The sequence below is a fragment of the Acanthopagrus latus genome, chromosome 1 (assembly GCF_904848185.1).
Source record: "Acanthopagrus latus isolate v.2019 chromosome 1, fAcaLat1.1, whole genome shotgun sequence".
NCBI lineage: Eukaryota > Metazoa > Chordata > Actinopteri > Spariformes > Sparidae > Acanthopagrus > Acanthopagrus latus.
Genome location: NC_051039.1, coordinates 11,880,329 through 11,892,434, shown reverse-complemented (window position 1 = coordinate 11,892,434; position 12,106 = coordinate 11,880,329). Strand labels below are relative to the sequence as shown.

At 40.6% G+C, this 12,106-nt stretch overlaps 1 protein-coding gene across 4 annotated transcripts in view; it reads left to right on the top strand.

Annotated features, from left to right (window-relative positions):
- The window catches only part of npnta (nephronectin a), a 57,083-nt gene extending 53,361 nt beyond the window's left edge, over positions 1-3,722 (top strand). For all 4 annotated transcript variants that reach the window (XM_037115510.1, XM_037115519.1, XM_037115527.1 and 1 more), the window contains 2 exons: positions 1,680-1,939; positions 2,204-3,722. In XM_037115510.1, coding sequence (XP_036971405.1) covers positions 1,680-1,939; positions 2,204-2,314 — 371 coding nt within the window. In that variant the 3' untranslated portion in view covers positions 2,315-3,722. The remainder of the gene's footprint in view (positions 1-1,679; positions 1,940-2,203) is intronic.
- The last annotated feature ends 8,384 nt before the right edge of the window (positions 3,723-12,106 follow it).

Below are 12,106 nucleotides of genomic sequence, written 5' to 3'. Positions count from 1 at the left end.
CGACCCGGCAGCGGTACCTGTGGCTCGCATTAAATGGGAACGCGACACTGTTTTTCTTTGGGGGGTTCAGACGAGGAGAAAATGTGGCGAATTATGTTGAGAGGCCTCAGCAGACGGGGCGTGAAGACTAAACAGCTACATCTGGGCTCTCCTGCCAACTGGCTTAGTTCTGCGGCTACTAATGTTTCCAAGTTGTTCAGACTCAGGCGCACTTCAGCCAAGTCTGGGCTCACTCGTCAGAGAAAATAAAGATTATTGCACACACTTTCAATTTCCCACAAATTGTTTAAAGTGAATCATAAATGGAGCCCTGACTAAGCGTAATTCCACTTAAGAGAGAGGAACATGTTCAATAAGAAACCATGTCTTATTTATGACATTTATGTACATACATGGCTTTTACTACGTCTTCACTGTCTTGTGAAGCATGTAACTATGTACAGTTCATCACTTTAAGTTGTTGTGATGGATAGCCACTGGCAAACACTCCTGGCTGTTAGAGGATTGGCACGGATTTGAGGGCAGCTCATAACTTATGTAGCGAGCCCCCACCCCCACCCCCAACCCCCACCCCCCTGTGGTTAACACCAGTCCTACACAGATCTGGTCAATAAGCAAAATGCATCCACATTAATCTGCTATTACCCAGAAGCACCTTCACCTTTAAATGTTTAAACTATGTAGCTCTACCATCACTAACTAATGCATGAACCGCTAAAAGAGAAGCCAGTTTGCTACGGGCAACTGGTTATAGATTGAAATGAAGAAACGTAAGCGGGTCGAGTGTTTCTTTTAATTGTCTAATTTTTCTGCCAGTTCGACACTAAAACCTAATGCATTTTTTATGAGTGCTATGACATAAAAACAGACTGACTTACTTACATTTTAAAGTAGTGATGTTACAGTATCTTCAGCATATCTTTAAAGGCAAAATTAGTGTTTTTGCTCATTCTCAGTTGCACTTACATACATGTAATTTTCCAGTCTCAAACCTGTCTATATTCTGAAGGTTTTGAGATGTATTATTTCATTCATAGTCTGATTTATAAAACAATTATTCTCAAAAACAAGGCCAACACATTTTTTATGGTTGTTTACTCTAATTATTTTTTTTTTATTTTTTTATTTTTGCCAAGCCCCTCTGCAATCTTCATAGTATGCAAACGAAATAAAACAAGAATACTGAACCTTGATTTATCATGTCCCGATTTCTGTTATAGAAATGCGGCAGATTAGTGCATTTTTAATTAGACAGTGACTAATTGGAGTCATTAAAAACATTTCAGAAAACTTGTGAAACGTAAAAATATTTATCATTATTATCATTATTATTAGGTGATTTTCCAGAATACAGTGCTTTATTATAAGGTGAGAAAACAAATGTGATGCAACCAGTGATGCTACTTTTTCTAAGATAAATTAACACAATTCAGTGTTGCAAAAATCATTATATTTGATTTATTTTCATTAGAGCAACACAATGTACAGTTTCTGAGTGCAACACCACTGTTGTAAATACAGTGGTGGGGGAGCGGAGTGACTGAAACACCATCCACCCTATTAGAAGACTCTGTACCATCCAGATGATTTTGAAGCTGTTATTTAAGGGCAAAAAAAATACATATAGTGTTAAATATGTTGCTTTAATTGACTGTAATGTCTGTCACTTGCCTCCCCAGGTGGACGGTACCTGACCATCCCCGAGGTAGGCAACAAGAGGACTGGGCGAGGGGCCCGGCTGGTCCTGCCGCTCATCCCGCCCTGGAACGATGGGAATCTGTGCCTGTCATTCCGGCACAAGCTGGCGGGCCACCACGTGGGCATGCTGCAAGTGTTTGTGAAGAAGGGAAAGCAGTACAGTCCGGCCGTCTGGGGCCGAACAGGTGGAAACGGCTGGAGGCACACCCAAATCACATTATGGGGCACAGGCCTGGAGAGTGTAAGTGCAACAATATACATGACAGGCTCACACAGCGTGTGTATTTATGACAGCAGTGAACAGAACTGGTTGTGTGTATGAAAAATAAATCAGAGCAGCAGCAGTCTGCTTTTTACAAGAGTGGAACTGTGGAAATCTAAGATTGACATCCACTTTGAGCTGAACCGCAGTGAGTCATCTTTCATCATAGAGCAGTATGTTCTTCAGTCGAAGTTACTGTGTGTGTGTGTGTGTGTGTGTGTGTGTGTTGCTGCTGTGTACCAGGTGATCCTGAAGGGGGAGCGTGGGCGAGGCAGGAGCGGCGAGATGGCCGTGGACGACATCACCCTGAGGAAAGGCTCCTGCACGGAGGAGCACAATCTGAGGAGACTCTGACTGACAGACCGGAGAAAGGCAGAATGAAAAGGCGAGGGAAAATCATCTCAAGGAGAACTGACTCTGTTGTGAAAAACCCCCTAGTCTGCCTGAGCTCTCTCTGATCAAACCCCCCCGCCCCTCCCGACCCCAATATTGTGCGTCTGCAGAACAGTGGGTTTCTCTATTTCAACCGTCCGTGAATAAAAAGACTGAATCAAATGTCATGGGCGGATCCCAGCAGCACCCCCCCCACAACGCCACCCCGGCTTTTCAGCCTTCCTCTCAATCCATCACCTTGTTACTCTGAAACCTGCATGCACCCACTCACCATGGAGATGTCCTCCACCCTACACAGCCCTGGCAGCCCTCCAGCCACACCGCTGAGAGGCCCACATTCATTTCTTTCTGGAGAGAGGAATCGTTCCCTCACTTGCGAGTCTGATTTTACCTTGCTTTGATCCTCTAACCACAAGCCATTACTTTTTATTTGCTTGATGTTGAAACATGTGGCCAGAGGTGCTTTTTGTGTGACTGTCTTGATCAGCAAAATATCAGAGATGGTATGCATTTCTTTGAGGGTTAGTGACTTAAGGATAAGACAAATCATATTTGTCAGTAATTCTTTCTAATCCAGATCCAGACTCCAATCTGACACAGACTCAAAGTGTAAAAAAAAACGAGTGAGTAGGTTCAGCCCTGCTTTTGTTGGTCCAATCTGAGATTTCTTCTACAGCACAGCTCTGACTGAAACAGCGCAGCTTCGTTTTTGTTGTCTCAGTATTTTTAAAGATCAGTTTGGTCGAGGGGGCTTTAAAAATTCAGCACCTTGTCCGCCCCGATCTTTTTATTGAAGCCTCCAAAAGTTGTTTGAACACTTGTGTTTTTCAGATACTTGAAACGCGACGAAAAGAATCAGCGTACGATTTTTTTTTTGCGACACTTGCAAATCAACAGTTACTTTCTATTACACAGTATGTGCTTTGTTATATTAAGTGCAGTTTGTTATAAAGACGATACCGACAACTTTTTAGGCTTTCACAAATTGTATTATTGTAAATGTAGTTGTGTGTACATACTCTAAAGATCTACAGTCCCATGTGTTGTGTGGTTTATACGTTATGTAATTTCATACATGAATATTAATTGGACGGAAACGGTTGGTATTCCGACTTTTAACGACATGACATGTATACAGGTGGAAACCTCGTGTAGTGCAAGGCTGTGTTTAAAGTGCACAAAATATGTATGTTCATGTGTTACGGTATATTATGCTCTGTCTGTAACTTGCCAAGCACATAGTTGCATATTGTATGCTGTGATAATGAAGGGCATCGGCTGGAGCTTAAAGGTTTTCTGTGTGCATGGGTGCATTCACCAAATTCAGATTTATCCAGACCAGTATGTAAATAAAATACATTGACTGATATGTTGTGACGCAAAGCCTGAGTTCTTCTGTCTTACTTAACTTAGTGGCTGACCTCATGACAGTGTTTAGAACAGAAGTTGCTGCTGAGTTCATTTTTTAAAGGCATCATGTTGAGTTTTTGACCATCAGTGGCTCTGTTAAGCTATGTTTTAATGAGCATGTCTCCGTATTGTTTGTACAAGGGCACACAGGAACAGAAACAGCACAAGGGTGTCAACAGCAGGGGACGCCATTACAGATGGCAATCGGCCAAGAAAAAAGGAGAAGACAGTGGTTTACTCAAGTACTGTACTTAAGTGCACATTTGAGGCACTTGTACTTTGCTTGTGTCTTTTATAATGTGCCCATTACTTCACTATAATACGTGAGTTACTAGTTGCTTTACAAATGTAGGTTTTTGTTAAAAAACGAACATCCGAAGAGCTTGTAAAACAAATGTAAAATACCCAACAGTATATACAAGCACATCTGAAATGATTAGTCAAAATAGTGAATATTCTAATCTGTTCTATTCTAGACGGTGGTGACTATTCTAACAAAGACATTTCATGAGTCCAGCTTCTAAAATATGAGGATTTATTTTATTTTTTTTTTACGAAAAAAAAAAGTAAACAGATAACAAGTTACTTTTAACAATTGGGTGACTTTTAGTTGTTACAGATTGCAGCCATCTGATGTTATGGTAACAATCCTAAGAAGACGACTGGAGACATTAGAAATGCATTCATCATATTTGTTAAACCCTTGGGTTGCAGACAGTGTTATTTTAATGAGGAAAAAAATATAACTGTGTTTCTACAGAGCCAAAGCTCAAAAGGACACCTTTAATATAATGATGCCCTAGAACGTCAAACTACTTTCCACACTGCACAAAATGATCAAAGTATCAAGCCTCAAATCACAATATTTCTCCTTTTTATGTCAGCAATAATTGTGCTTGATCCATACACACCAGTTTTATAACAGAATCCAACTCCTGCTGCATCACAAGCACATTCTCTTTCTTCTCTAGTCGGTTTCTTTACTACTTACCAGCCGCTTTGCTTCAATTGATTTGTATATATTCAACTCTATGATTCAAGCTTTTATGAGACAAGAATAATTAAATATTTCAGCATTAGAGATCGAGTATTAGAGAAGTTTTAATGACAGCATATACTCTACAGTATGTATGCAACAGGCCCTTTATACACAGTAGTTTTCACCTCATATTAAATTTAAAAAAAAAACACCACTAACTCAAAGTGAGACAGGAAAAGTTTGCAGATGACACAAGCGTATGATGGTGTTCAAACTGCTTCTAGTCTGCAGACTGGTAAAAGGCAGAAGGACTCATGTTTTGATTTAACATTTCGTATTCCTCACACACATTCAAGGACATATTCTCTTTATTAACACCATGGCCATGGTCCATACTTATGTCTGAGGGATGGCAGGTGTGTGATAACAGTGAATAATAGAAAACCCTCAAACACAGTTCCAGTCAGCCTGGTTGTCAGAAGTGGTGGCATTTTTAGTTTATGCATACATTCAGATTCAAAAGTCATATATATCATTTTCTATAGTACATGTCATATTACATTGAGCTGACTGTCATGTCTGGAGGTGGCGAGGATGGTGGATGGGTTACAGCTCAGGCGAGACGGCTGCCAAGCTTCCAACTCATAGTATGGTTTGTGCCTTCATTCAGCAGGTCCAGTGTGGAACAAGAAATCAACAGTTCTTTTTACTCACTAAAGTAGTTAAGTTATGTCACGTATTTATCACAACCTAAATTACTTACTAGGTAACATAGGTATGTTTGTAGTGGAAGTTACACAAGTAATGTTGTGATTCTAATGTTTTCCTGGACCAGTATTTTTCTCTGCTAAACCTATCCAAGTATTTTTCTTGGCTAAACCTATCCAAGTATTTTTCTCGCCTAAACCTTACCAAGTATTTTTCTTGCCTAAACCTTACCAATTATTTGTAACAGTAAGATCATTTTGAATCTTAAATCTCGAGTTTTGGAAGACAAACAATGTTTTTGGTCATTTAGGTATGAGTTAAGAGACTTGACATAACAGGGTCAAACACCACGTAAAACAGCCTTTTTGCTTTTCAAGGTAGGTGGCTAGAGGGTATAAGCACAATAAAGCACCAAGTGCCGTTCTTTCACCGTGCTCATTTTCTTATTTCACGATACCTCATTATGTCTTATCACATAAGTGGAAACATTCAAATCAGTGGATGTGCTTGCAGCAGCAAATTACAGCTGCATAACTTTTCACAAGACGAGCTGGGATGAACTTTGGAGTGTGAATTTGTGCTGCTGGCCAAAAGGAAGAGAAGTTTGATGACCTCTAAGAGGACGGTTGTCATGGTTAATGCCTCCCACTTTCTTGTCCCTCTCTCTGTCTCTCACTCTCTCTCTCAATTCAAATGCTCTTTGCTCAAATAAGGGCTGCATTTCCGATATTAGATCTCCAAACAGATGATTCTCCAGAGTCCTGTCACTGACCTGTGATGAAATACCTTCAAAAGAATTCTTCATTTTCCCTCAGGGAAACTTATTTGGGACGAAAAGGGCAAGCAAACAGTCCCTTTATTAAGATAAACCACCATAGCAGAGAGGAATCCAGGGGGCAGAGACAACTGCTAACACAAATGTGTGTGTGTGTGTGTGTGTGTGTGTGTGTGTGTGTGTGTGTGTGTGTGTGTGTGTGTGTGTGTGTGTGTGTGTGTCTTTTCCTCTCGGTCATTTCCCAATTGTCTCTAAAAGGGTAGAAATGTCAAGCATTTTCTCTCTCTTTCTCCCAAACATACACACACACACACAACTAAGGAGGCAGAGGACGTAATGAGAAATGGAAACTTCAAATACATTTTTCAGTTCATACAGAATAAAGCATGAGTAACCCAGAAAAAGCCTCTGTGTCATGCTTGTTCCTTGGAAACAAGAAATGTATGTGAATGTATGCTAACAGGACATTAATGAGTGTCATAAGTGAAGATAAATCGTGAAGTTATATATGCGGAAACATTCACAAAGGCAAACAGCGGTGATGTCCTTCAACGGGGCAAACAAGGACAGGCGGCGGTTACCTTTAAAAGTCGATTACTGAATTGTAGTGGACCTGCTGTATTACCATTTGAATATGATTTCATTATCAAAAGTGCTGATAATGATGTGAAGGACAGTCAGCCACAGAGGGCTTCTTTCCTGCCTGTTGACTGCCAATATGCTGACCTTCTGTCTGTCTTTTACTGCAGTTATTCAATAGCAGTCTGAGCAGCTGCTTATACCCATCACCAGTTCGAGATGTTAATGTGTTAGTGTCACCAGCAAATGAATCAGCTGAATCAAGCGAATGATAAACAGATGAATCCGTCTCCTGAGTCACACATTAATCCAATGCTACTGTTGAAAAAACAAGTATATTTTGTTTGGCCCCTCACAATGCTGAAGTCAGACAAAAGATCCGCACGCTGCACACTAATAGCTCCCAGTAGATTTCGCAGGGCAACGATCCGATCTAACAGAGATCTTTGTCAGGCGTCGGAGCCGTCAGCAATCTGTCGCGCTGAAGGAGGGGTGTTAGAGATTAGGCTGGCAGAGCTGACTCAACAGAGAAACTGTCAGAGCAGATGACCACTCAACGTTCCCAAAGAGGGGGTGGAGGGTCGCAGACATAAATTGGAGATAAAGTTGGAAGGTGAAAGAGACGACTTTGGGGGACTCGTTAGACGTGCCCTCTGGATGGGAGTCAGCGCTGGAAGACTGAGGCTTCTTGTTGGCGGAGATCTCTGAGGGAGACTGGAAGCTGCTCAGTGGCAACGTGTTGTGGCTGAACGAGCTCGGATGTGAGACGCCGAAGGCTTTGGGTATCAAAATCTGCCCTTGTTGAAAACAAGACTCCGTGCTGAAATAACAATGTTCTGTCCCAAACCTATTGTCTTGGGGTAAACATGCACGCTCAGCCCTTCTTTTCCATGCGGCATACAGAGATTGCACACAAGTCAGAACTTTAATAGCATTGTAAGCTAACGTGAACCACAGACAATTACACCTGGCTATAACATGAGGTCAGTCCATCAGCAGCCGGTCCGACTTTGCATCTGTCTTGTAGCCTTTTATAAGATTGATGAATGAGATTACCCAGCCTCTTGCTTGTGCACTTTTTCTTATTCTCTTCTTAACTTCCTCCATCAGCACCACTTTTGGTCACTTTGCCTCCGTCGGGATGTCAGTAGTGGCTGATACAAGTCAGCGCACTATCAAATATGATTATGTGGCTGTTATTTAGGATAAAACGATCATAATGTTGAATATTAACGGAGGTGTGTGGACTTTCACAAAGTCAGGTTTGAAGGCAAGCAAGCAAAACTTTATATATAGCACACAGTGGAAGCACAATGAGCTGCACAGTGCGTGAACACAAGGTCAACAGGTTTGTGTATACGCTATACTGAACGAGTATGATATCACAGCCTATGCTGCACTGCTGGCCTTGTTTGTAGAGCTTGATCAGGTTAAGCAATGAGTAATCTAACAGGCCCTTGCGTTGACAGTAAGGTTGCCTATGAATCTGGAAACAGTGCCCTCCAGTTACTTTGGATGTGACCCAAAGCTGATAACCACATTGAGTGAAACCTACAGGGACAGGAAAAAGACTCCATTGCAGAGTCACACTGGCTGCTGTGCTCATCCTGTTTTCACCATAATCCTGAGTTAGTAAGAACAAACGACCAAATGAGTGTTCTGAAATGAAATTAGGCAGGTTGACTTTTTAAACAGCCAATCATTAAGTCACGGCAGTATCAGAGTCTCGCAAACATCTATAACTGTCTAACAATACCGCTGGTCAAAATATTTCGAAAGAAATGAACGGCGTCCATGAAATCCAAGCAGGAGATTTGCAGCAAAAGGGTATCTAAGTAGCTCTGCCAGCACACTTCCCATCTATTTCTGATGAAGTGTATTTGGCATCCACGAGGCAAACACACCCAAAGTGAAGACGGCAGATATTTTAGTACTTATCTGATTTGATGTTTGATAGCTGAATGCAAATAAGTCCAGTGAGAGACCACACAAGAGTGATTTGGTTTCATTAAAAAAAAACTCTCAAATTTCACTGCTTACTAATTTCTAAAGCACACCACAGAGTTTTCTATTTTTAAAAAAAAAAAATGTGTTCCAGACAGCTCCTGCGTTATTTCCTCTTTTCACTGACTCAAAGTTTCCAGAGATAGATAATCCATTAAAATGTGCTTTTATTCGTAGCACTGTTACGTTGTCTTTGCATGATAGTGCACACAGTACACAACTGCTTGACGACAACATCAGAATCTTATCAGCACTGATGGTGCCAAAATGAGACAGAGATCGCTTGACAGAGATGTGTTTAGTCAACCAGTGTGGGACAGTTTAACATTTGTGACTCCCGAGACAACTGGACAGAGCAGAGCAGTCCCGAAAAGACTTTATCTCACAGCTAAGACAGCAGCGTTTGTGCAAAGCTTTACGTCAGAGTTGTGCTGTGCTTATGAATGTTTGAAATCTATCAACTTTGCCCACTGGCAAAGTTGCCACGAGAAGGTTTTTGAAAGGTTTTAGACAATCAGAGTAAAAGGACAATATGAAAAGTCATCGCTGTAAAGTTGAAAGACTAATTAGACTAATTAGGATCCCCTCATGAGGACTCCAAGGCCCGTGGGGGCAAAAAGATGATTAATCAGCTAAGTGTCCATACTCTGAGACATGACGGAGGTCAAAACCTTCATTGACTGTGATAATCAAATGGCCACACTGTTTTCCAACAACTCAGAGTTCATATACGTGTATGGGACCTTCAGTTTGTTAATTCTGACTTTGATCACTTAACATAAAACTTCAAGTTCTCCTTGAAAATCCTCCAGCAGCTTGCAGGGATCCTCCTCACACGCTCCTCTGGGTACTGGCTGAGGGGGACCTGATAGAACAAGATCACTGTGTTGAAAAAACAAGGCAAAATTTATTATGCAACGTTTGTTTTCTGACATTAGATTTCAATAAAACTGTAATTTCAAAAACAAGCAGGGCCACAGTTCCAAGTAGAAGGTTGGCTCTGATTTTCTTTCACTATTCCAGTGTTTAAATACTCCAAAGATGAGTTTGATTTTCATAGCGTTGACTTAACTTATGAAGTCAGCGGACCGTTTGCTGTGCGGCTGCATGGTGGACATCCCCTGCACAGCTGTGTTGATGTCTGGTAACGTCTGCAGCATCATGGTCTCGCTTGTTGTCCTCTTTGTGGTTGGTGGAGGATGCTGACAAGAGGTGGGAGTGTCGGGGCATCCAGCCACCGGAGTCATACTGCAATTGATGAACAGAGCAATTAAAAACTGTTATTTGCTATGTCTCATTATTGAATTTATCATAAAATACTCCCACATGTAAAGTGAGATAACACAGTGACCAAGCCTACAGATAAGAGACAATCACTTCTCAATTGGTTGTCAGCTGATAGCTGGAGCAAACGGGAAATCACCATGGTGACAGACCCGACCACCTCGGTCATGGTTTGAACTAATATATTTGTTTTAATTAATATAGTGAGATCAAGAAAAAGTCAAAGGGATAGTCATATAAACGTGTACTTTCTAAAAAAATAAAACATCAGCTTGTCTGATCATTTCTGGGAGAGGAATCCATGTTCAAAAATGTCTTGAATCCACTTCTGCAGTTCAGAGTCTTGGCAAACCTCACCGTCAGTCTTGCAGTGGTGGCCAAGCACTCCCTCCACAAGCCTTGAAAAGGAAAATAGAAACCCATTTTAGATACATATATTTTGATTTACAACATTGTAATGAATTCTAATCAGGATTCAGTCCACTAAAACACAACCATCTTCAGGAGCGTCTGCCATATTGTTTTGATGTTTCTACAGTTGTGTATCATTACTTTGACATCCTTCAGAAACAGCATGTCACATAGCAAATTGAAATGGAAATACAGATTGACTTGGCATCTCCTCCTGGAAATGCTCCCTGCTGTGGTAATACTGCATATCAGCATGAAATACATGAAAACATGAAGGACGACATGTAAAAGAAGCCTTGTTGACCACAGTATAAGGTTATAGTATTGCTTTCTCATTAAAATTTCACCAAAATCCAGCCTATTTGTAGTGACATTTTTTGAGGATTCTACATAGTTGGATCTAGGGTTAGAGACAGAAAAATCTTAATGAAAATATTCATAAAAATTTGAATGTTCAACTGACTTCAGTTATTGAATCAGGGTAAGATTTAATATATTCATGAAAAATAACATTTCTACCAAAATCCAATAAAAAAAAAACAAAAAAAAAACAGGTGTTCATTCAACCAGTATCAGAAGACATTTTGGCATTGATTTTGTGTCAAATAACCTGGAAGCTATTGAAAAAGATTCACACATCCCTATGCAAAGTGAATGGGATGGGTCAGAGGTAGAATTTCACAAAGTAAGACTCTCTGGCACTGGTTGTGCCTCACACAGGCTGCAGAATCAAAGAAATAAAGTTTTGTTATTAGGAGTAGATTCTTCACTTTTTCTCCTGTTTTCTCCTGCTCATTCAAGACAAACATCACTTGGATTGCAAATATGACAATGAATGTTAGGAAAGTGTAAATTGTATTTTTTTATTTCTATTTTTTGGCATCATCCCTGTAGTAGAAGTTCAGCACATCCTCCAGTCCACACTCTGCAGTGTCATCTGGTATTCAGAGGGAGCTGTGGGTCATCGAGGACATGGATCAGGCAAACATGTGAGGTATATAGTTAAAGAAAAAGTTGGTCTGCTGAGCATGTTGGTGTTTCAATTCCTGTGTGGGAACTTCCCCTCCTCATACACCAGAACAAGCTGAGCTAAGATGTTGATCTGCAGAGCCTAGCGAGTGTGAAGTACGAGGAGCTGAGGGAGAGAAGGAACTGTGTTAGCAACACTAGAACTTGTCAAAGATCCACAATACATTTTTCTACTTTGCTGCAGTGAAATGTAACCAAATCTGACCTTATGTCAAATCAGTTCCTTCATAGGTTAGTTCATCATTGTCTTTGCATCTTCTTCCTGATGTCCTACTCTATCACAGGTTCATATTTGGTTACTTTTCACTGCAGTAAAGTAGAGAAATCTCCTTTCCAGTAATATTGGAACTATGGTCAATTTTTGACCAAAAACACCTCTTTAATATCAAAGTGAAAACAGATTTCTACAAAGTATAGTCAATGAATTGGAAATATATAAAGTACTCTCCCCCTTTAAACTGACTGACCTTTTTAAAGGCACTGTATACAGTTGCTCTGTCAGCTTCAGCTCCTTCTCTCTACTTGCCAAAAATGTTATGAAATGAGTCTTTTCTGCTCTCATGTGTTCTGTAGG